This window comes from Numenius arquata, chromosome 13 (assembly GCF_964106895.1).
Source record: "Numenius arquata chromosome 13, bNumArq3.hap1.1, whole genome shotgun sequence".
NCBI classification, from domain to species: domain Eukaryota; kingdom Metazoa; phylum Chordata; class Aves; order Charadriiformes; family Scolopacidae; genus Numenius; species Numenius arquata.
The window spans coordinates 11,238,899-11,259,610 of NC_133588.1; the positions used below are offsets into that span (position 1 = coordinate 11,238,899).

The following is a 20,712-nucleotide window of genomic DNA, read 5'->3' on the forward strand; positions in this document are numbered from 1 at the left end:
TTCATGTAAGTATTTCCTTATAGATGGTGTGCAGGATATTCTTAGGGCACTGGGAGTCAGTTGTTCGTTTAAGGGGTTTTCTTGATTTCCAAAAATCTTGGTCCGAATATGGTTTAAGTTATGCGTTTAGTCTCATGATCTGGGCTCAGCCAACTGCAGGCTCAGAAATGCCCGTTTACATCAGATGTTAACTCTTGACCCTGTTTCCAGTGTACGCTCTCTGAGGAATTCTCCTTGTGCAAACTTTCCGCAGCCTGGGTGTAGCACTTCTCTAAACAGAGTTCATGGTAAATGCCGATCCTTCGCACAATTTCACGTTGCCAATTTCTCATCTGCTTTTGAGCCTGTTTCACACCCTTTGCTATTGCTAATAAACGTGTCTCAAACAAAAACCAGGCAAGGTTACTCTGGGGCATCAGGGGAGTAGCTAGAAGCATCCCCAAACATGCTGTTTGCACCACTCACAGCTCCACTTCCATCCCTGCAGTGTTTTATACAGTACACATGCCCTCTCTGCATGGCATTGTGCTGACCTGGGAAAAATGGAGGTGCTCTGTACCTGTAAACAGCCCTGCTCCATTCCCAAGGAAAGCTTGGGGCTGGCTTGAGATGGGTCGAGAGCTCTCCTGTTGTAACTGCTGTGCTACTGCCTGCAATGGGCTTCTCAACTGCACATTCTCACCCTCCCTGTAATCCCAAATGTTCTCGTTCTCTCCGTTCCCATGGTTTATGCTACCTGTAATCCCCTCCACAGTAATTCCCACTGTATATCTCATGAAGCTGGATAATCCTATAAGATTGTAATAAGAACAGCACTTGAGTCGGCTCTTACTCTTCCACCTATCAGAAATCACAGCCAACATTTATTTCATCGGCTGGCAGAGCCTCTGAGACTCTGTTTGCGCATCTGTAAATGGCGTTTGTTTATAGTCCAAATGTCTTAGATGCCTTTTGATGTTGTTAATTGACCTTCCAGTATATAAAGGCATTTCCAGTTCATCCATAACATTTCTCTTTGTTTTGACAAGTGGGGATAGCTCAAGTCTTGAGAGATTCTGATCAGCCTGTTCTTCAGTGATGCTAGACGAGAAGAACCGGCAGGAGGACTGGCAGCAGTCGTGTGCATCTGCCAGCACAGGAGACTGAACAAAACCAGTAACTTCCCATTTTCTGGGTCTGGCCCACCTCTGCTTTAGTGCTTCTGTCGCTCAGAATTGTTCAGAGCTCTGCAGTCCACGATTATCAGCAGATAAAGATACCGCCAGAGGAGGGAGTCTGTCACTGCAACTCCCTGAAAATCGCTGTCAGCCCTCAAATAGTTATGAACGTGTCTGCTGCGAACTGTGACAGCACTTTGTCTTTCTGCGTCCTGCTTATTCAGAGATGGCATCGCAGGATTGCAGCTCATCGTCTGAGCACTAGCCCAGACATGTTTCTCAGTTCTTAGCGTTTGCAGTATGCACATTGTGAGCGTGCTGGATGCCTGTTACCCCGCGTCCCCTACCTGCCTGGCTGCCACTTCGTTCTTTACTCTTTCACAGCTTGCTGTTTTGAAGACACTGCTTTTCCCCTGCCTGTGTGACTTGCTTGGACAAGCCATCCTGTTCTCAGCACACACGGTGTTTGTCTGGTTACCCAGCACACAAAGTCCTCCTCCTCATTGAAATAATCTATCAGTGCATAGATGCTGGATGTAAACTTTGCACTGGAAAGCTGGCTGCTGTAAGTGAATTGACTTGATGCCTGTTTATTATCTACTTCATTTATTATAAAAGATCAGAGCTTAATGTGAAGAAGCTACTGCTTTAAATCTAAATAAGAATAGTAGTTTTACAGCTGGCTGGCTAGGAAGAAATTTAAGTCAATGCTTTTCCCAAAGATGTGCAGATTTTAAAGTTGTGAGGTGAAAAACTAACGAAGAAAAATAAAGTAATTTATCAGAAATGCATTATATGACTTGTCTGTGATCACCTGTAAAACAATTGAATAATACCTTGCTTTGGGACAATCTCACAGATGCGCCTTCCAGATCATGGGACTGACTTGGGTTAAAAATAGCTTGTTTTGTTTTCCCTGTATTATTTTTAACATGGATCAATTTCCCAGCCCACACAGCTGCTGAGGAACAATTCAGAGGCTGGTGTGGGGACCAGGAGCACACGTGGCCTGCGGCTGCGTCCACCAGCACAGTCGCAGGGACGAGCGCTGCCAGGCTGCAGCGTTAGTGTGGGGCAGCTCAAAAATACTGATACACGCTTCGGATCACAAAGCAGCCAGCATATATCACCACATCTGCCCTTAATAATTATCATAAGCCTCCGATCTGAAGCTGGTCCATGTGATGGTTGCCCATTTGCACGAACTGCCCGTACTGGGGCTTTGCAGGAGCTGCCTGCAGTTGTGTGTGCGATAGCAGTTGACGGAGGAATGGGTCTGGTGGGGTTTACTGGCCAGTTGGCAACTTGCAGCAGTGAAGCTGGTTTGTTGGTGGTTTCCGTTCTCAAGCTGCAAGATGTAAGAGCTAAAGGAAAGATGATATCTGTCTAAAACTGCTTCTATGTGATGTTCCTGCCTTTATATTTAAATATGATTGCTAAATGCTAAAAGCTTAATATCTGCTTGGGCCAAGAGTCCAAGGAATTCCTTTCTTGCCTTTAATTTCCAATTAGCTGAGCCTCTCGAGTCTCCCTGCTCTGCCCCTGAGGCTGTGTTATCATCCAACCCTCCATGCAGAGAAGCTTCTGAAATTGATGTAACTAATAATCGTGGAAAAGTCCTACTGCATTTACAGTCTATGGCTGCAAAAATGGAGTCTTGATTTAAAATCCTGCAGCGACAAATGGATTATTTCGGTGGCAAATTAGTCTCTGTGGACCAACAATTTGGGGATCTGAACGCTGGAATTGGAAAGCAGAAGATCAATTCCAAACACTTAGAGCCAAGGTTAATGCCCTGCAAACTGTATTGAGTGCAGTGATGAAAGATAACATGCCTCTGCATTTTAAATGGGAAGCCGAGAAACACAGTATTAAAAGTGAAAATGGGCAAGTTCAGAGCAAGTGATACCCACATATTTGCTAATAAAATGTTACACGGCGTCTGGGGACTGATTTTTCAGGGAAGTGCTGAGGATGACAGTGGGCTTTTAGTAAAGGAACCAGAACTAATATCACTGAGGAGGCGGCTGTTGCACCTGGGACACTCGCTGCCGCGTGGAAGCTGGCAGTTCTCGGTACCTGCTGAATCCAGCCTTTCCCAAACGTGAAGGACAGCTTCCAAAAGCCTCCTGGTTCCACACAGAGTGAAACAGACAAGAAGAGGATCTCCCAAAGACTGGAGAACACTGTTTTTTCCAGTGAGAACACCTTTGCGGTCATCACATGAAATAATTTCAGCAGCTGAAGAAAGACCTTTTGAAGGTGAGAATGGTTTGAATGGGGGCTTGGGAGGGGAAGGCGGTGCTGGGAGGCAGTTTGTTGTCTGCAGAGTTGCCAGCAGCCTCTTAGCACAGCAAGACGAGAAATCTCTCCCCAGGGATCCTGCTGTTGTCCTCAGCACTGGGAAACTTTATAAACTACATGCACTTCTACTCTCCAAGAGTTACTCTTGAGTGCGTGTTCAGTATCCAATTCACTGTTTTGCACATAGAGTGGCTTGTTTTCTATTTCTCTTAACAGTTATAATACTTGGAAATAGACTTTGCTTTTGTTTTCTGATGGTATTTGATGTGGGTTTTTCTTATGTTATCAGAAAGAGACACGGCAGTGCCTCTTGAATTAAACTGTTAGTTCTTAAGAACAGTTGTAAGGGAAGAACTGAAATCCCATTTTTGGTTCTTTTTTTCTTTTGGAAACTGGCTATTTTAAACACCGAGAAAAGATTCCATTTGCCTGTTTTCTTTATATCCCTTTCCACCGTTTATAGTTTTGTTGTTGCTCGAAGTCTAGTTCGGATTATATAAATCCTAAATAAAGGTGGATCCTCAGCCAAAAGCCTGTGGTCTCTTAGGAGTGGAAAAAAAACACCCTCTGCCATCCAACTTCTCAAGAGAGCCAGTCTGGCAGCTCTCTATGCCTTTGTCCCTCCTGGAGTCACTTAATACCCTTCTGAGCGATATATAGGTTGGTAGCACGATTCCCATCTGAAAGGGATAGGGGCTGAAAAGCCCGTCAGCCCGTTCGCCAGCAGCGAGGAATGTGTGCCAAATCCATTAGTTCTGGATCGGACTCAAAATCCCCTCCCGGCTCAGCCAGGCTGGCCAAAGGAGAGAGAGGAGTTTGGTGTCTTCTCCAAGGGCCTGATCCAACCTGCTGCAACGGGCAGGAGGTGCTGGGTTTGGCTCCGTGCAAACAAGGGATGCTGTGGAAGGGCAGAGCTGGTTAATGATGCCTTCGCCTCTTTTAGCAGGGGGGGCAAAGCTAGCTCGTTATGCAGTGCGGACGCTTCGGTCCCAAGCCCAGGGAGCTGGCTGGGGAACTGCATTTTTCTGCTGTTGAAATAAGATATTTAAAAAAAAAAAAATGGGTTTAAAGTGCATGCGTTTCTAAAGCTGAAATTGAAACGAAACGTTCCAGCGGATTTGAAAGGAAATTTTAGTTCCCATTTCCCCTTGTGAGGTATGTTGAAATTTTGAGCATTTTGTTCCACTTCACACTGAAGTTTTAAAATCCTTAACGGAACAGAAACTTCCATACTCAGCACAGCTCTTCTAATTGCCTGGTTAAGCTGATTAGAGTTAGCTCACAAGCTTTTATACCCCTAGTTTGTATGTTCACAGGTTAATGACATCTCTCGAATCAGGATCTCAAAGCACTTTTAAATCACTCATTAACTCTGTGTCCAAAAGAGAGGCAAAGCCAGTGTCCCCCTGCTATGGTACCCTCTGGGGGGTCCAGATCTGAGGCACAGAACAGCCCTAAACCTCTGGAAGCCACAAGCGGATGTTGAGACACCTCCCCAGTGATATTCCAGAGTCCTTTGACATCACTTTTGGAAATTGGTTCTAGGAAAGTTCGTTTCAGATGGAAATTGCAGTAGGAGTCACCACTGTTGTTTGAAAGGTGGAACAATTACGGGGAAAGTAATTTACTTTGGATATTAAAAACCAGTCTGTACTGGTAGGTGCAATTCATATCCTTTGAAACAGAGGATTAACGAGGTGAAGTTCTGACAGAGATGTGAGAAATGTTTTTTAAACCTGAGCTGGCATGTGGCATCACTTCTGGCAGCTGAATCATTGGAAGTCTGATTTGGTGTAACATTTGGGCTCTTCTTGGCAGAACTGATGATGTCTGAGAGGCCTGATCCCGCATCAGAGGAGGAGAGATCCCCCCCACCCAGCTGCTTCTTCACCCAGCTGCTGGGTGTAAAGGGACCAGTGGGAGCCCTTGGCGGCTCGTCCTGGTGAGAGCTGCTGGTTTGCCTGGGGTGAGTTGGCACGAGGGGCCTGGGCTTGCTTAGCCTCAAGAAATATGTGGTAATGTCTTCTGCTAGTAACGGTGGTGATTGTGTAGGAGGGTCACAAACAAGAAAATGCGATGAAGACCCCAGCTCGTGGATTCTCCACTAGTGAGAGGCAAAAAGCAGGGGTGCCTGCAAAAAAAGCCCTTTCCCAGCTCCTGCTTATTTCCATGGGTAGGCAGATAAATTCCATGACTTCCATCTGCCAGGAAGAAGAGGAGTTGCTGGAATGGCTCATTGTCCGCTATCGTGGTTGGTAAGGTTTACACGATAAACCCTTCCAGCTCATCTGAGGGAGTGAGGGTGTTGCGAAGCCCCTGTTCCAGTGGAAGAGTACGTGCTTCCTCTGTGTTTGCTTCACTGGAACAGCTGCTAGAGAGGATTTTTCTGGTGCCAAAGAGATAATCTGACTTCAGGGAAAATCTTAGTCTTTAAGGGAATGGTTGTGAAAGGAGACACACTGACCTCCCGTGTGGGCTGTCTCTGGCAATAGAGAGCTTAACAAGAAAGGGAGCAACCTTCGCACTGGCCTTCAGCGTGTCTCTGTTTGCACCTCAGGCAGACGTCCATTAAATGGGTGTCTTTTGCTGTCTACAGATGAATTAGGAAGAAAACAGAGCAGTGGAGGGTTCGGTGTGGGGCAAATGATTCCCGACGGTTTGCATCAAGCAACTGCGCAATGACACAGGACGTTTCAGATGCTGGGATGCGGGCAAAACGGGGTGTCTCAGGAGACGTGATGTGTAGAAGAGCCTGTCACAGCTAAGTTGGAGAAGAGACCAGCCTCCCCTCCTGTCGGCTGCTCCTCCTGGGGGAGAGACGCTTCTCGTAGCTGGAAGGACCCCATGGGGCTGTTGGGAGCGACTGGACCCATGGGACCGGTCTAGCAAGAGTAGGAGAAAGCCAGGCTTCTGCAGCCCTGAGCACCCATCCCTCGGGGTCCACATCAAATCACTGCAAAACACCTGGACGGCTGCTGGCACGCTGTCACACGCCTCAAGGACAGGCCGGAGGGTGTGGGGCCGAGCTGTCCCCATCGCAGCTATCAGCAGCGGGCACTGAGCTGGGCCAGGGGCATTGCACGCTAGGGCTGCCTTTGCTTTCTGCAGCGGGTTGTGCCCAGATGCATTTGGACCAGGTCCAAGCCGTGTTTGCTAATGTAAGAGGAGATCTGCACTCATTCAGCAGCGCGTCTCCTGCCCGCAAAGGGTTTTGCCGTGGGCGAACGGCTATTCACCCATCAGGCGATGGGAGATAGGAGCTGTGTGAGGGTGCCCTGACCGGCCGGATGAATGTGTGACACCAGTAGCTGCCAAGCTGTTGGCCCCAGGAGCGAGGGGGCTCAGACTGGCTGTGTTTATCATCCCCCGCGAGTGTAATCCAAACCAACGGTTTTTACAAACGCAGAATGCGATTCCAGGGGTTCACAAGAGGTGACGAGGGATAGAAAAGCAGGAAATAGTTTAGTCCTAACAAGCTTGCTGTCTACGTGAGGCACAGCGCAGGGGTGAAGGGGGGTGGAAGTGTAACTTCTGGGGATGGGACCCCTTTCTGAAGCTGGCCTGGGACAAGGCAGGGTCTCAGGGCTCCATGCACTGATGAAATACTGCTCCACATGCTGCAGGTACCAGGGCACTGTTCAGAGGTGGGAGTGGGGCTTCATGCATGGGGGAGATCAGGGCTCCATGCACCAGAGTGCTAGAGCTCAATGCTCCAGGGTAGCATGCTTCCATGCACTGGGGAGATCGGGGTTCTGTGGGTTGGGGTACCAGAGCTCCATGCACCAGGGAGGGGGGGGTGTTGGGGCTCCATGCCCCAAGGTGCCAGAGCTCTGTGAACCTGGGGGCTGGGGCTCTGTCCAACCGGGGTATCAGAGCTCCATGCACCGAGGGGATTGGGTCTCTGTGCCCTGGGGTGACAAAGCTCCACGCGTAGGGGGATTGGGGTTCCATGCGCTGGGGGGGGGGGCGGTGCTCCGTGCATGGGGGTGCTACAGCTCCATGCACTGAGGAGTCAGGGCTCTGTGCACTGGGGGGCCTGATGCTCCGTGCCCTGGGGTACCAGACCTCCATGCGGTAGGGGGGGCGGGTCTCCGGGGTTCCGGAGCTCAATGCATCGGGAGGTCAGGGTTCTGGGGTTCCAGAGCCCCATTCACCGAGGGACCGGCGCCCCGTGCCCCGGGGTACCAGACCTCCATACACCGGTGGGCCGAGGCTCCGGGGCTCCAGAGCCCCACGTCCCGCGGTGCCGGAGCTCCACGCTCCAGGGTACCGGTGCACCGTACGGCGGGCTGCCGGCACCGGTGCCGCGGGGGCGGTCCAGGGCCGTTCCCCGCGGAGCGCCCCGCCCGCCCGGCGCTGCGCGGCGGCTGCGCAGAGAGGGGCCGCCATGAGCGAGGAACGGCTGCGGCGGGTGCGGGACCGGGTGCGGCCCTTCCCCGACTTCCCGGTGCCCGGCGTGCTTTTCCGGTACGGGCGGGGATGGGGACGGGACCGGGACCGGGGATGGAGCGGGGACAGGGGCTTGCTGCCGCTCCTCTCCTCGCTGCCCATCCATCCTTCCCTCCCCTTGCCTGCTCCTGGCAGGACCCGCTCCCCCTGGGCTTAGGAGCTCGGTCGGGAGCCAGACCGGCCCCCGGAGGAAACTAACCGCACTCCCTCTCTTTACAGCGATATCAGCCCCTTGCTGAAGGATCCTGCAGCTTTCAGGACTTTGATTGATCTTCTGGAAGATCATTTGAGGGCATCTTTCCCCCAAATCGACTTTATTGCAGGTGAGTGTTGGTTGAAACATCTCTGAGGCCGGTGCAGAGCGCTCTGTCCTCAGGCTGCCCGGGTGGGAGGCGTGGGGAGGCTCCTCTGCTAATGAGGCAGGACGTACTGTAGCCCTTGGATGTTGTAATCACCCGAATGTTGGCCTCAATTGTCTGGTAAGATCGGGACAGGTTATACCCTTAACTTACTGCTGTAGTTTCCTGAAATACTGGGTTTGGATGTGGCACACTCCATCTGATGCTTCAGTGCCAATTTCCTAATTCGTTACTTTCATCGTATAAAACTCAGGAAGTGCTGAAAAGTACCGAAAGACAATCAGACTGAAAGTCTGACGTAAAGCCTTGCAGGCATGCCTCTAAGGTCTTGCACAGTCCCCACGGCAGGTAGACCCTCTTCCAGTGCGTTTTCCTTCTCAGGAGGCCTTTTCAAGCCAACAGAAATAGCCTTTATGGTGATAACGTGTTGCAACACACCTATGAAAGGGGCTGAGAATGGAAGTGCTTAGAAGAGCATTGCTTGGGCTGGGCGATTGCCCAAAGTTCAAGGAGTCTAGACCAAACCTGGTCCAAGTGCCTCATGATAACTGAAGTCTGTCCCCCGGTGGTGCAAAGTCCCTGGCTGTGTGGCCGAACTGATACTGGAGCTCAGCTGGGCTTATCTCTGAGAAGAGGAGCTAGAGGAGAGGAAAATGGGCTGATGCGGTGACCGGATGCACGTCAGCAGCACATCTTGGCGAACACAAGCAGTGCGGGAGTGTGGAGTGTGTGTTTTCAACCCATAGAAATGACCCTAAGAGCAAATTGCTTCTAGACACTCGCCCCTGAATATGGGAGGGTAAACCTGGGGTGTCGTGCAAAGACACCCCCAGTCAGATGACTCATTTCTGTGATGCTCTACCCTCCCTCCAGGCCTGGACTCCCGTGGCTTCCTCATAGGCCCCCCCTTGGCTCAGAGACTGGGGATCGGCTTCGTGCCGATACGGAAAAAGGGGAAGCTTCCTGGTGCAACCGAATCGGTCTCCTACGCCCTTGAGTATGGCAAGGTAATGCCCGGGGAGAAGAGGGTTTCCAGGCTGGTTGATGGAGGGCTGGGGGGTGTGAGCGAGGGGATGGGGTGATAAAACCAGTGAGGTGGTCCCCAAGCTGGGTTTTGCAGCCAGCGCTGATGCCATGGGCAGCACAAGCTTCAGGAGCAGCGCTGAGCTTCACCATGCCTGGGCATGGTGGCTCCCTCTCCAAGCCACGGACACGGGGTTTGTGTCGGTGAGCCGCGCTGTGATTTTTTTTTTTGGGGGGGGGGGGGGATGATAACAACTTGATGCTAAATTGCTTTCTTTGGCTTGAATTCAGGGACATGAACACGGAGTGTGTTTCCCACTCTTCCAGTAAGTGCTATAAGTAAACGCCTTCATTGCATGGCTTCAGAACGGAGCGCTTGCCTCATAACACCGCAGCCTCTCTAATTAAAGAGCAGAGGTGTAAGCCTAATAACACGCTACTGCTGGTAACTAACGGCACCCAGGGACCGGCAGCAGAAACACCAAGCCTAGGCATTATGTATGAGGATTGTTTGGGCCAACCCCTGCATGGGACAAGTTCATCTGACACAGGACGTGCCTGTGGCAGTTTGGATCTGGCTTGGTGGCACTGTCAAAGCAGAGTGCTCCAGCCCAGTGCGTTACAGGAGATTTTCCCTACCGGGGAGCTGCTTCAGGATAAGGCTTCACGATGGGACCATAACTCACTTGATGAATGTTCAGGAGCCTGATGTGCCAGAGGGTTGGCCCAGCAGTCACCTAACCCGCTATATATTTTCGTGGCACTCCCCTGTAGCTGGAATATGTGTTTTTTGGGGTTTTAGGTGCTGAGTGTTAAGGTTGATCTCCCGAAGACTTGTCTGCATTCCACCACGTGTTAGCAGTTTGTGAACTCTTTGTAAGGCAAGACTAAATGAAGCTACTCTTTCCACCCTGCAGGCTGAACTTGAAATCCAGAGGGACGCCGTGGAACCGGGACAAAAAGTAGTTATTGTAGATGACTTGCTTGCAACTGGAGGTGAGAGAAGCAGACGGTGTTAGAGCATGTATAACCCACATCTGCATGCGTTGGTGACCACTCCTTGAGTGACGATGTTTCTGCTCAACCTCTGTTGTGCAGGTACCATGTGTGCAGCCTGTGAGCTGATGAAGAGGCTGAAGGCTGAAGTCCTGGAGTGCCTGGTGATCATAGAGTTAAAACTCCTGAAAGGGTCAGAAAAGCTCAAGTCCATCCCTTTCTACTCTCTGCTGCAGTATGACTGAGGAGGACCTGGGAGAAGGAAACGCAGGCCATGAGCTGTGCATGAGTTTGAGCTTTATTCAGTGACTCTTTCTTGATGCCGTGGGGGGGTGGGCAGGGGGTGAACCTACAATTTTGAATCTGGCCAAATGCAATACAATCGTAAGTCCTATTTATTTTCCAAGCCACAGATTTAGCTGTGTTGAGTGTAACGATCCTTTTTGGAATTCATCCTTTTGGGAAGAAAGAACAGCCTGATTGGTTTTGGGGAGGGAGACCAAGATGCATCTTCAGTGAATTATCTTTTTTTTTAGGAGACCAAAGTGAAAATACTCCTGCTGAGGCAGGAGATGTCTGATAGCTTTGGGGGCCCAGCATTCCCCTTCAGTTGAGCTGTGCCTGGTCAGCCTCCTAGGAACCCGTTAAAAGTTCACCAAAGAAACACAGATGATGGGCACAAAGTGATTATTTGTCTAAGGGATAAACTCCTATGTATTTGACCGCAGCGGATGGTCTGGTTGCTCTCTGCTGTTGCTCACACCAGAATAGGCTGCTCTTACATTAAGGTAGTGCTTGCTAAGGAGACTTAAGTGCCTGCCCAGCCCTGTGTCCTGAAATCCGGAGGCAGCCACTGCCAACACAGTGGAGGTTGCTGGTGTAGATGAGCTCAAACACCATGTCTGCTTGCGGCTTGGCTTGAGCTCTCCTTCCCTTGAGAGGGCAGGAAGCTGAAGGTCTCTGCTGTTGGAAGCCACCTGCCTTCCCTTGGTCCAGGGTAGTTTTTAGCAGTGGATTTTGCAAAACTAGGAGCGATCTACATCGTGAGAAGTAGCACACGGGTGCGTGACAGGCAGCGAGGAAGGGGGCTATGCACATGCTCAGGGATCTTTGCCTGCCTTCTGCCCGGCAGCGCTGGCACCTACCAAAGCCCACAGCTCCAGCTGGGGCTGGCAGCTTTTGTGTGGCTCAAATTCCCCATCTGCAACAGAGCTGACTCCCTTTACTGTATTCTTGGGGCATCAGGGCATTGGAAGGTTTGGAGGCCATTCTTGTTGGTATGTTCGGTGTCAGATAAGGCCACAGGAAGGAAAGAAAAGGTGTTACGCTTGCAGCCGAGCTCCAGCAGTCTCACTGGTGTTGTGTGATGGATGAAGCGGGGTTTGAAGATGCTCACTATAGCACGGTTCACTTTGGTCACAGGAGCAGCTAAGGCCCAGTGTGCCAAAACTTCCACATGCCTGAAAACATAAGGGACTGTGTCCTTGTCTTCAGCAGGGGCTGAACTCACTGGTAAAATAAATGTCAACTTGTTTTTATTTTTTCTAAACTGTCTCAGAGCTGTTCTTGCAGTAGCTGAAGCCGTTAATTACCCTCGCGAGTGTCTTCCTCCAAAACCAGGCTGTCAGTGGAGGGTGAGGCCATGGCGTGAGCTCCCCCTTGCCACCCCAAATGCATGGAAGGAAGGTGTGCCAGGACTGAGCCATTGAGGTATCTTTTCCCTCTGCCTGGCACTACCTCTGGCTGGAGGGGGGTACCCAGGCTGGTCCTGCTGGGTGGCACTGGAAGTGCCCAGTGCCAGTGGGAGCATAGACAGCCCCCACAGCTCAGCTCACCTTCCCCATTCAGTGTGTAAGGATACCGCACACCCTGCCCTTACACTTGTGAAAGCTATTACATCTATTTTTATCACTGTTTCCTGAAAAGCCACTTCAGTGGCTGCTCAGTTTGCGCTGAGAAACACCATTCCCCCGGGAGAAACCTACCCCAGGGCACTTGTTTTCGCAGCCAGCCCCTGTGTGGAGCCAAGGGAGGCAGCGCCTCGCACGCATACTTGGCACAAGGAGAGGGTCCCTGCTGCGAGGTAGAGAAGGGAAAAATTAGTTCCACCCCAAAGAGCCGTGGAAAGCAGCTGCATGCCGTGGAAGCGAGCGTAAGCCCTGCCGGTGCCAGAGCTGGCTACGTGCAGGGCCAAGGGGTGACATCAGGGAACTCAGGGATGGTGCCTTCACGTTGGCCGGGCTGTGAGCAACCATTGATGTAATTGCTTGTAGAGACAGGGCTGTGCAGGGGTGGCTTCCAGGCGGGAGGAAGGGAGTTTTTTTTTGTCCCAAGCAGCAGCAGAACGGGAGCTCGCTGGGAGCTCCCCTGGGGCACACGTGTGCCTGCCAGGCTGCCGAAACCAGCTCCTCTCCGCTGGAGCAAGGTCTGGTTGGCATGGCCAACAGCTCAGCCTCACACCCCTGCCCTGAGTATATCCCTCCAGCCTCCGGGCTGGGTTTAAACCCTCCTCCCTGGAAACAGGGCTACCTCCTGCCAGCAGTGCTGGCCAACTAGCCTGCAAGATGGCAAGCAGGGTCTTGGAGGAGGAAGAGGGCCTGCCTGCACCCAGAGGGATGAAGGACAGTCACTGTTCCCTGTGAGTCCTTGATGTCCCATGCTAAAACCAGCACAGTTTGCCCGATGCAGCGCTGAGCAGGGGCAGCTCCCACCCCCTCCCTTGCACCCGCGCTGCCCCAACCTAGGTGCTGGGCCAGGCCAGCACCTCCCCAGCCATCAGCACCTTCTTTGTCCCTCTTCCCAAACCACTTCAGCCAAGTGACCTGGGCTTTCCCCTGGGGAAAAAGTCCCCCTGCACCCACCCTCTGCCCTGGCTGCTCCTGTCCCCACGGGAGCTGCTCTGCAGTCCCTATTTACAAGAGCTGCATTCAGTTCCCTGCAAACCCACGCTCACTTTTTCCAGTAAGTCTTTCTCCAGGAGCTGGATGACGACCCAGCCCTTCCCTGCGTGTGCCGGCCGGCGCCAATTGCCATGGAGAACCACGGTGCTAACGCGGCGCGGACAGGCAGCTCATGGAGGAAGAGCGCTGGGTTAACACAAGTCAGCTATATTTAAAACATTTAATACAAATATGTTTTGACAAGCCCTGTAGTTGTTTCCAGCGAGCGCTGGAGATGCTTTTTCCCTCTCTTAAAAACAGAACAAGGCCCAGAACTCCAAAAACATCAATTTGTGACTTTTTCTCTCACTCCTTCCTGCCTGTCACCCTGCCCAGTCCTTCCTCCACCCCAGCAGGGCCCAGTTAATGAAAGAAGCCTCCCGTATCAAACCTTCAGGAGAATCCTTCTGCATCAAACCTTCAGGAGAACGCAGCAAGCCAAGAGGAGGTTACCAGCTCCTCCTCACTGCTTGCATCGTCACCCCAGGATGCAGTATTGCCTGCCTTGAGCTTGAGGGTTAGGGACCCTGGCAGAAGAGTTAAATTAAGGCATTTTGCTCTTCCTCAGACATCCCCGAGGATGAGCCTCCCGTAAGCCCACATCAGATCCCGGAGCGCAGTCAGGATTTGCTACATTTAAAGGAGATTGCACGGGGGAAGCCTCGACCCTTGGGGGGTCTTAGAGGGCTTCTGCTTCCTTCACTGCCTTGGTGAGCCTCTCCGTGATGAGGCCGAGGTCCTTCCCTTTGTCCAGTTTGATGTATGTGTCCGTCCTGATGGCATGGATCCCCACCCAGTCGGGCAGCAGCTCTGCGAAGAGGCGCAAGTGTTTCTCCATCTCCCCTGCGAAAAGGAGCAGCAGCTACTGGTCAGAGTTCAGCTCATCAGCCCCTTCCTCCTGCAAAGACCCTCCGGAGCCAGCGAAAAGACCCTCCCCCAGATTTCCTACCAGGAGACATCTGTGTGTTGTAGCTTTCGGCCATGCGGGCACAAGCCACCTCCATGGTCAGCGCCTGCTTCTTCTCGGCCACGAAGACGTTGCGCAGGATGCGGGCCATGGCCGGCAGCCGCCCCAGCATGGCGAGCCGCTCCTCCTGCCGCGGGTCCCGCGTCATCAGTGCCTGCAGCTTCTGCGCCTCCTTGGCCCGGATCTTGGGGAACAGAGAAGATGGGGTGAGACACAGGCAGGTCCCCCCCCAGCACCGGCATTACGGCCAGGAGTGAATTACTCACCCTCTCGAGCAGCGCCTGGGACACCCCTTTCAGAGCACTGGAGGTGCTGGCAGGGGACGGTGCTTTGGAAACCACCGGTTCCCCCGCACTGGCTTCAGCGGTTCTTAGGGCCAGGTTGGCAAGAGCTTTTTCCATCTGCTCATGTGGAAGAAGGAGGAGGAGTTGGGTTACAGCTGGGAGCCACTTGCGCTGGAGGAAGAAGTTTCCCCTCCGCCGCCCCCACCGCCACCCTGCAACGCAGCGCTCCCCCCACAGCATGTCCTACCCATCCTGCCTGCACAGACGACAATTTGGGGCGCTACATCTCCTCTCCCAGCCCCACAGTCAGCACTGGTGGCTCCTCTAGCCTGAGGACAACCCTACACCACAGCCTGTAGCAGTAACAGCCAGGCTTCCCTTTCCACCTGCCTACATCTTCCAGTGCTCTGAGTCCTGTGGCTCCGGAATGATCCTTCCCAACCCCTATCCGGTAACATCTTCCTGGAGAGACACCTGGTTTGGGGTCACAGATGAAGCCAGACACTGGTCTTGACTCACCTTTGGGGTCAACATCCCCCGAGCCGTGCTCAGCACCTCCTGGGCCGTGGTCAGCCTGTCCTCCTGGGGGGGCTGCGGCAGCTCTGCTGGGCTGATGTCCGGCACCTCGTCCACGTTGAAGCGGGGATGCCAGCGGGTCAGCTTCTCCTCTGGCACCACCATGGGAGGCCTGAGAGCAGCCAGGAATGCCTGGAGAGGGACGAGAGCTGCGTCATGGCACCTGCCGGCCAGGTATGGGGGAGCCAGCCATTGCCCTGCGCTCCCAGCGTGGTTTGGCAACACATAGCAGCTGGCTTGGAGGAAATTCAAAGCCAGGAGAGATTCCAGCTGCCATCTTCCCCACCCACAGCTGCCTGCCAAGAGCATCCCACAGGAAACAGCAGTGTCCTTTAGCCTGGATGCCAGCCAGCTCCTTCCACCCACTTCTCTAGATGCGGAGGGTGCCACCTCACCTTGTGGTGCTGCTTGACGATGTTCACCAGGTTGCGGTGGAACTCCTTCCTGCGCTCCAGCAAGCGCGATGCCGACAAGTGTGGGCGGCCATCCACTTTCTCCTCTGCAAGGAGAGACTTGAGCTTCACCCACAGCACCTCGGCAAAGCTCGGCAACACTACAACCGGGCCCAAACCTCCAGAGTTTTGTGAAGGTCAGGATCAGAGGCCTGCCACGAGGCTGAGCTGCTGCCAGAATCACTTCCTTATCATCCTCCCACTTGTCCCACAAGTGTTTTCCACTTCCAACATGGTCAGACCCTTATGTGTCAAATGATTATCTGACCAAGCTGAAGGCATCCGTGGGGATTCAGGGATCCCAGCCAGGATCCGGCAGACCCCAGCTCTTGGTCGTCCTCCCCCCGAGCCGTACGTACCTTCCCCCAGCACCGGCTCCAGCGTGAGCTGATAGTTGGACTTCTTCATGCCATTGCCAAAAGTGGGGATGTTCTTTTCCTGGCGCAGCCTGTATGAGGTGGGGTACACTGCCTTGATCTGCCCCATGTGCCGCTCCTCAAACTGCCTGCAATAGCACCCAGAGAGGTCAGGAACCCCGAGGGCTGACACCAAGGCATTGGCCTCCGACAGCTTCAACTGAGACCCCAAACTGGGCTGCCCGCTGCTACCAACTTACTTGCGCATCATGTCCTGCACCCCCTGCTTGACCTTGGCAAAGGTGATGGTCTCGGCACGGTTGAAGAGCATCCCGGCGATGGTGTCCACGCTGCGGAACATCTCTGCCAGCACCTTGAACTTGTAGGGCAGTGTGAGCCCCGGGGGCAGGTCCTGGGCGAGGGTGTGGAACCGCTGGTAGGCAGGGGACTTCTCACTGCCAGGAAAGGAGAGGGGTCAAGAGTCCCCCCCATACAACAGCCACGGGCTGTGGTGAATGCAGTGCTGGGACAGCCCTGAAGGTGCAGCTTGGGGGTGAGACCCACCAGGACGTGGGTCCCACTGCTGACAGCGCTGACCTCGGAGCCTAGGAGCTGCGTGCCCACCCTGGTTAGGGGAGACCCCTCTCCTCCCCTTGTCCCCAAACTCTTCTCTGAGCAAGCTGTGCCAGCACCTGGGCCACATCATCCACCCTTCATGTCCTGGGGACACGGATGCTCCAATGCTCGTAGCAGAGTCAGAGTGGCTTGGACCACATTCGAGTTTTGCTGCAGAGAAGCCCTCTGCATGCAGCGGGGCCAGCCAGTGCTCCCACAGAGCCCCCACAACCCCCCCACAGGGTCGGGAAGACCCCTGCAAAGCCACGCTGGGGCTGAGCAGCACATCAGGGCTGCGGCAGCCACCGGGACACCCTGATTAGCCCTCAAAGCTGCTCCTCACCCAGCCTCTGCCGCAGGAGCTGTTGACTCGGTGTCCCCAGACGGCTGTGCTCCCGCTGCAGCTCTGCTTTCTGCTTTCTTCTCACGGATCCGCAGCTCCAGCTGCCGCACTTGCTCCAGACGGCTCCGCAGGTCGGTGGTGGCCCCGGTGGGGATGGGTGGCAGCTGGGCCAGCTGTGCCAGCGCCTTCACCCTCTGCAGGCGGCACCGCAGCCCGGCCAGGTCTTCCTGGGTGGGAAGGGGGCACAGGGTCAGAGCAGGGCTCGCACACCAGCAAGAAACACAAAAAAACGGAGCAGAAAGCCACACTCGTCCCGTACCCGCTCCAAGCGTCTGGTTGTCCCTGGGGGGGCTGTGCCGGGCTGTGTCCCCCCATCCTGTCCATGGCCAGGTGAGCAGGTGGTGCTGGCCAGGGGGTCCGCTGCCAGGTCTGATGAGGGTGGCGTCGGGGGACAAGCAGTGGCCAGAGGCGAGGGGTCGGTGTCCTGCAAGAGAGGGGAGGAGCATCAGAGGCTGCTCTCTGATGGGACAGACCACCCCCACCCCTATTGTCCCCCCACTCCCTACTGTCGTCCCCCCTCCACGGCCTTGCACTGGGGGGAGGGAAGCCATAAGGAGGGGTCTGCAGTAAGAGCAGGGGGCAAGCCTGGAAGGGGGAGTGTCTATATCAGGAGAAGGGGGACAAGCCCAGGGGGGGTGTCTGCACTAGGGGAGAGGGTCAAGCCCTTGGGGGGGCCTACTCCGGAGACGGTGTCCTGGTTTTACGGTGTCCCTTTCCCCCCGCCTCCTCCTCATCCCCCCCTATCCCCACATTTTAGGGCCGCACGCCGGGGGGGGGGGGGGGGGGAGCAGCACATCCCCGACCCCAGCATCTTCCTACCGCGGCCGGCGGCCCCGGCTCCGCGTCCCGGTGCATCTCCAGCCTCTTCCGCGCCGACTTCCCGCTGGGCTCCCCGGCTCGAGCCCCAGCCGGCGACTCCGCTTCCATCTCACGGCGGCTCCGCTTCCTGCCCGCCAGCCCCCGTACCGCCGGGGAGCCGCCGCGGGACGGGGTGCGGGGCGAGCCGGGCAGCGGCGGCGGGTGGGCGCTGAGCCCCTCCGGGGCACCGTCCTCCTCCATCTCCCGGTGCACCGGGGGCCCGGCAAGGGCGGCCTTGAGCCGGCGGCCGCCGCCGCGCTTGACCGGGGCTCCGGCGGCCGCCTTCGTGCGGCCGAAGAAGTCGGTGAGGCGGAGCTGGGCCATGGCGGCGGCGGTGACGGTGGTCCCGGTACTGGTGGCGGTCCCGGCGCGCCAACACGTGCGCCCGCTCCCGCGCGCGCCAAAGTCTCCGCTGTCGGCGGGAACCCGCGCGGCCGCAGCACCGCCCACCGGTGGGCGGGGGGTTGTGTCACGTGGGGCGGAATTGGCGCCACCGGGCTCTTAAAGGGCCCGTGTTTCCCTACAGTTGTGCCCCACGTGGGGGCCGGGAGGGGGCCGCCCGGCCTAGGGGGGGGGCCCGGACCCGTTCCGGGCGGGACTCTTCTGGCCTTGCCCGGTGCCGCAGCGCCCGGGGAGAGAGGCTGCCCGCCCTCAGCTGGTGCAGGGTATGGGGGGGGCCCTGAGTGATGTCCCAAGCCCGCTTTGGGACAACACGAGTAGGGGGAGAGCAGGGCGAAGAGCACATGAAATGGCGCTGGCCCCCTGGGCTGGTGGTCACCCCTCTTATCTGCTTGCCCCATCATGCTTGGGGCCAGGGAGCTGCTCGTTTCCAGCTCTGTGGGGCCAAGCCCTGCCCAGCTCCAAGCAAGAGCCCCGTGGAGGCTGCGGGGTCCCTCGAGGGACGCTGCCGCTGCTGCCTTCCCCCACATCCACAGTCCCGGGCAGCGGCTTGTGCTGTAGTTAGGGAGAGCTGTGGGAACAAGGGGCTCTGGAGGCACCTGCAGCACCCCTTGCCCTGGCATCCCCCTGCCCCACGGTGTGGGGGTGTGCTAATGGCACTGCCCGGATGTGGGAGAAGCTTGCTCACTCATAAAACACCTCGCCGGGCACTCAGGCTGTGCCCGCAGCACATTACGGGGCCACGCCGTTCTCCAGCATCTCTCTTAAAGCCTGAGCGAGGCCGGCAAAGTGAAGCGGGGCCACTCAGGGCCGGATTCGGCAGCGCGAGGCAGGGCTCTGGGGTGCCGTTCCCTGTGCCCATTTACTTCCACAGCCTCCATTCCTGGCCCGGCTGCCGGCTGTGGCGCGGTGGGAGCTCGGAGCCAGGCTGGGAGCGAGACGCCGGCATGGGCACTGCGCACCACCCTTTCCTGGATCCATTCTGGGTTGGGGGATGCAGCCCAGGGCTTTTTCACCAGTAATTTCCACGCCTGGGTTTCATGGACATGGTGTTAATGCAGAGCTTTATGGCTCGGCATTGACGAGTGTTTTATTTACATGAGTGAATCTGTCTGGGTTGCAGCGATGAGGATCGATGTGGCCGGGTCCCTGCTCTGAGGATGCTCGGAAGCTGTTTAGGTGCCCAGAGCCCATCACAGCTTCCCTCAAAGGGCTATGCCCAGCACAACTCATCTGGATACACGTGTTTGGGGGCCCTTGGGCCCGTCCTGCCTGTGGTTCGGGGGTTACGGCATGGGCAGTGGTGTCCAGATGGCTGCAGTTTCTACGGCACATCTGGGTCCCAGACCTGGGTTGAGGGGAAGAGTCCTGAGAGCGCTGGAGGGAGCCCAGGGAAGAGAACAGAGCCCGCTGAGGTGGGGAGCAGGTCGGCAGAGCGCCAGCTGGATGCCAATTTATTAAGTGTATTTGGAAAACAAATGCGGGGAAGCCAAAGAATGCAGAGAATTTCATGGGCCGATGCTTCCTGTTAGGAGCTGGCGGTTACCAGCACTGCCGGGGTGCTGCCCGCTGCCCCACGGCTGCTGGTGACGCTGCCCTCCCTGCTGGCTGTCCCCAGTGCCCAGCGTCCCCTCAAGCCAGGGCTCAGCTCACCCCGCATGGCAGGGTCAGCATGGCACCCAGCTCCTGGGGGGGTGCATGGCCGTGCCCGCAGCCCCACCATCGAGGCACCCAGCTCCCCTCACCTGGGCACCCAACTCCACGGGTGCGTGGCCGTGCCTCTGGCTCCCCAGGGTGTGCGGTGGGCACCCAGCCCTGGGGACATGGGACCGTGCACCCAGCTCCGGGGACACAGGGCTCAGCTCCCAGGGGTACACGGCTGCTCCCGGGGGGGGGGAGCGTGCCCAAACACCCCACTCCCGTGCAGCACAGCGGGTGTCCGCAGCAGCTCTCTGCCCCGTGCCGTGTTGCTGCCCGGGCTGCAGGGCTCCCCACCGGCATTACCGAGCCCCGGGGCCCGAGCGGAGCGCTCCACCTCAATTAGCTCCGGCCTCTTTTTTTTTTTTTTTTTTTTTTTTTTTTGCTTGCATGAAGAAAACAGGAAACACATCAGCTTTTTTTTTTTTTTTTTAAAAAAAAACCTATTTTTTTAAATATATTTTGGTTTTTTTCCTTGCTGCAGGCGGCGCGAATCAAGGGGCTGCGGGGTGTCCGGGCTCTCCCCCTCCGCTCTCCGCTCAGCCGTCGGGGCTGAGACCGGCCCAACTCGTGGCAGCAGTGGCGGGGCTGCAGTGCCGGCGGGCGGCGCTAGGCGGGGCGGGCCGTGCCGTACCGTACCGTACCGGGGCAGAGCGGAGCGGAGCCGGGCCGGGCCGAGCCGTGCCGGGCCAGCCCGCCGAGGGGGGCGGGCGGCGCCTCTTTATAAAGGCGGCGGGAGCGGGGCGGGGGAAAGCGCGTCCCTTCGCAGAGCTGGGGGACCGGCTAGCGGGGCCTTTGCCCAGCCCAGCCCCGGCGGGGCGGAACGGAACGGAACGGAACGGCACGGCTCGGCGGGGCATGGGCCGGCCCTGAAGGG

At 55.8% G+C, this 20,712-nt stretch overlaps 2 protein-coding genes across 3 annotated transcripts; one reads left to right on the forward strand and one right to left on the reverse strand.

Moving 5' to 3' along the window:
- The first annotated feature begins 7,836 nt into the window (after positions 1-7,836).
- APRT (adenine phosphoribosyltransferase) lies at positions 7,837-11,834 on the forward strand. 2 transcript variants are annotated; one of them, XM_074158061.1, is made up of 5 exons: positions 7,837-7,928; positions 8,130-8,233; positions 9,143-9,276; positions 10,210-10,288; positions 10,391-11,834. In XM_074158061.1, the coding sequence occupies exons 1-5, from the start codon at positions 7,849-7,851 to the stop codon at positions 10,531-10,533; spliced, it is 540 nt and encodes a 179-aa protein (XP_074014162.1). In that variant the 5' UTR covers positions 7,837-7,848; the 3' UTR covers positions 10,534-11,834. The 2 variants fall into 2 exon arrangements, with proteins under 2 accessions (XP_074014162.1, XP_074014163.1); XM_074158062.1 differs by having other exon boundaries at positions 10,210-10,297; positions 10,481-10,533.
- A 1,567-nt stretch (positions 11,835-13,401) lies between these two features.
- Positions 13,402-18,062, reverse strand: CDT1 (chromatin licensing and DNA replication factor 1). Its single transcript, XM_074158112.1, has 10 exons — positions 17,700-18,062; positions 17,140-17,304; positions 16,821-17,047; positions 16,123-16,317; positions 15,866-16,011; positions 15,450-15,553; positions 14,998-15,186; positions 14,461-14,595; positions 14,177-14,378; positions 13,402-14,070 (listed from the first exon to the last, which is right to left on the reverse strand). Exons 1-10 carry the CDS (start codon positions 18,060-18,062, stop codon positions 13,907-13,909), a joined length of 1,890 nt encoding a protein of 629 aa, XP_074014213.1. The 3' UTR covers positions 13,402-13,906.
- Between the last annotated feature and the right edge of the window lie 2,650 nt (positions 18,063-20,712).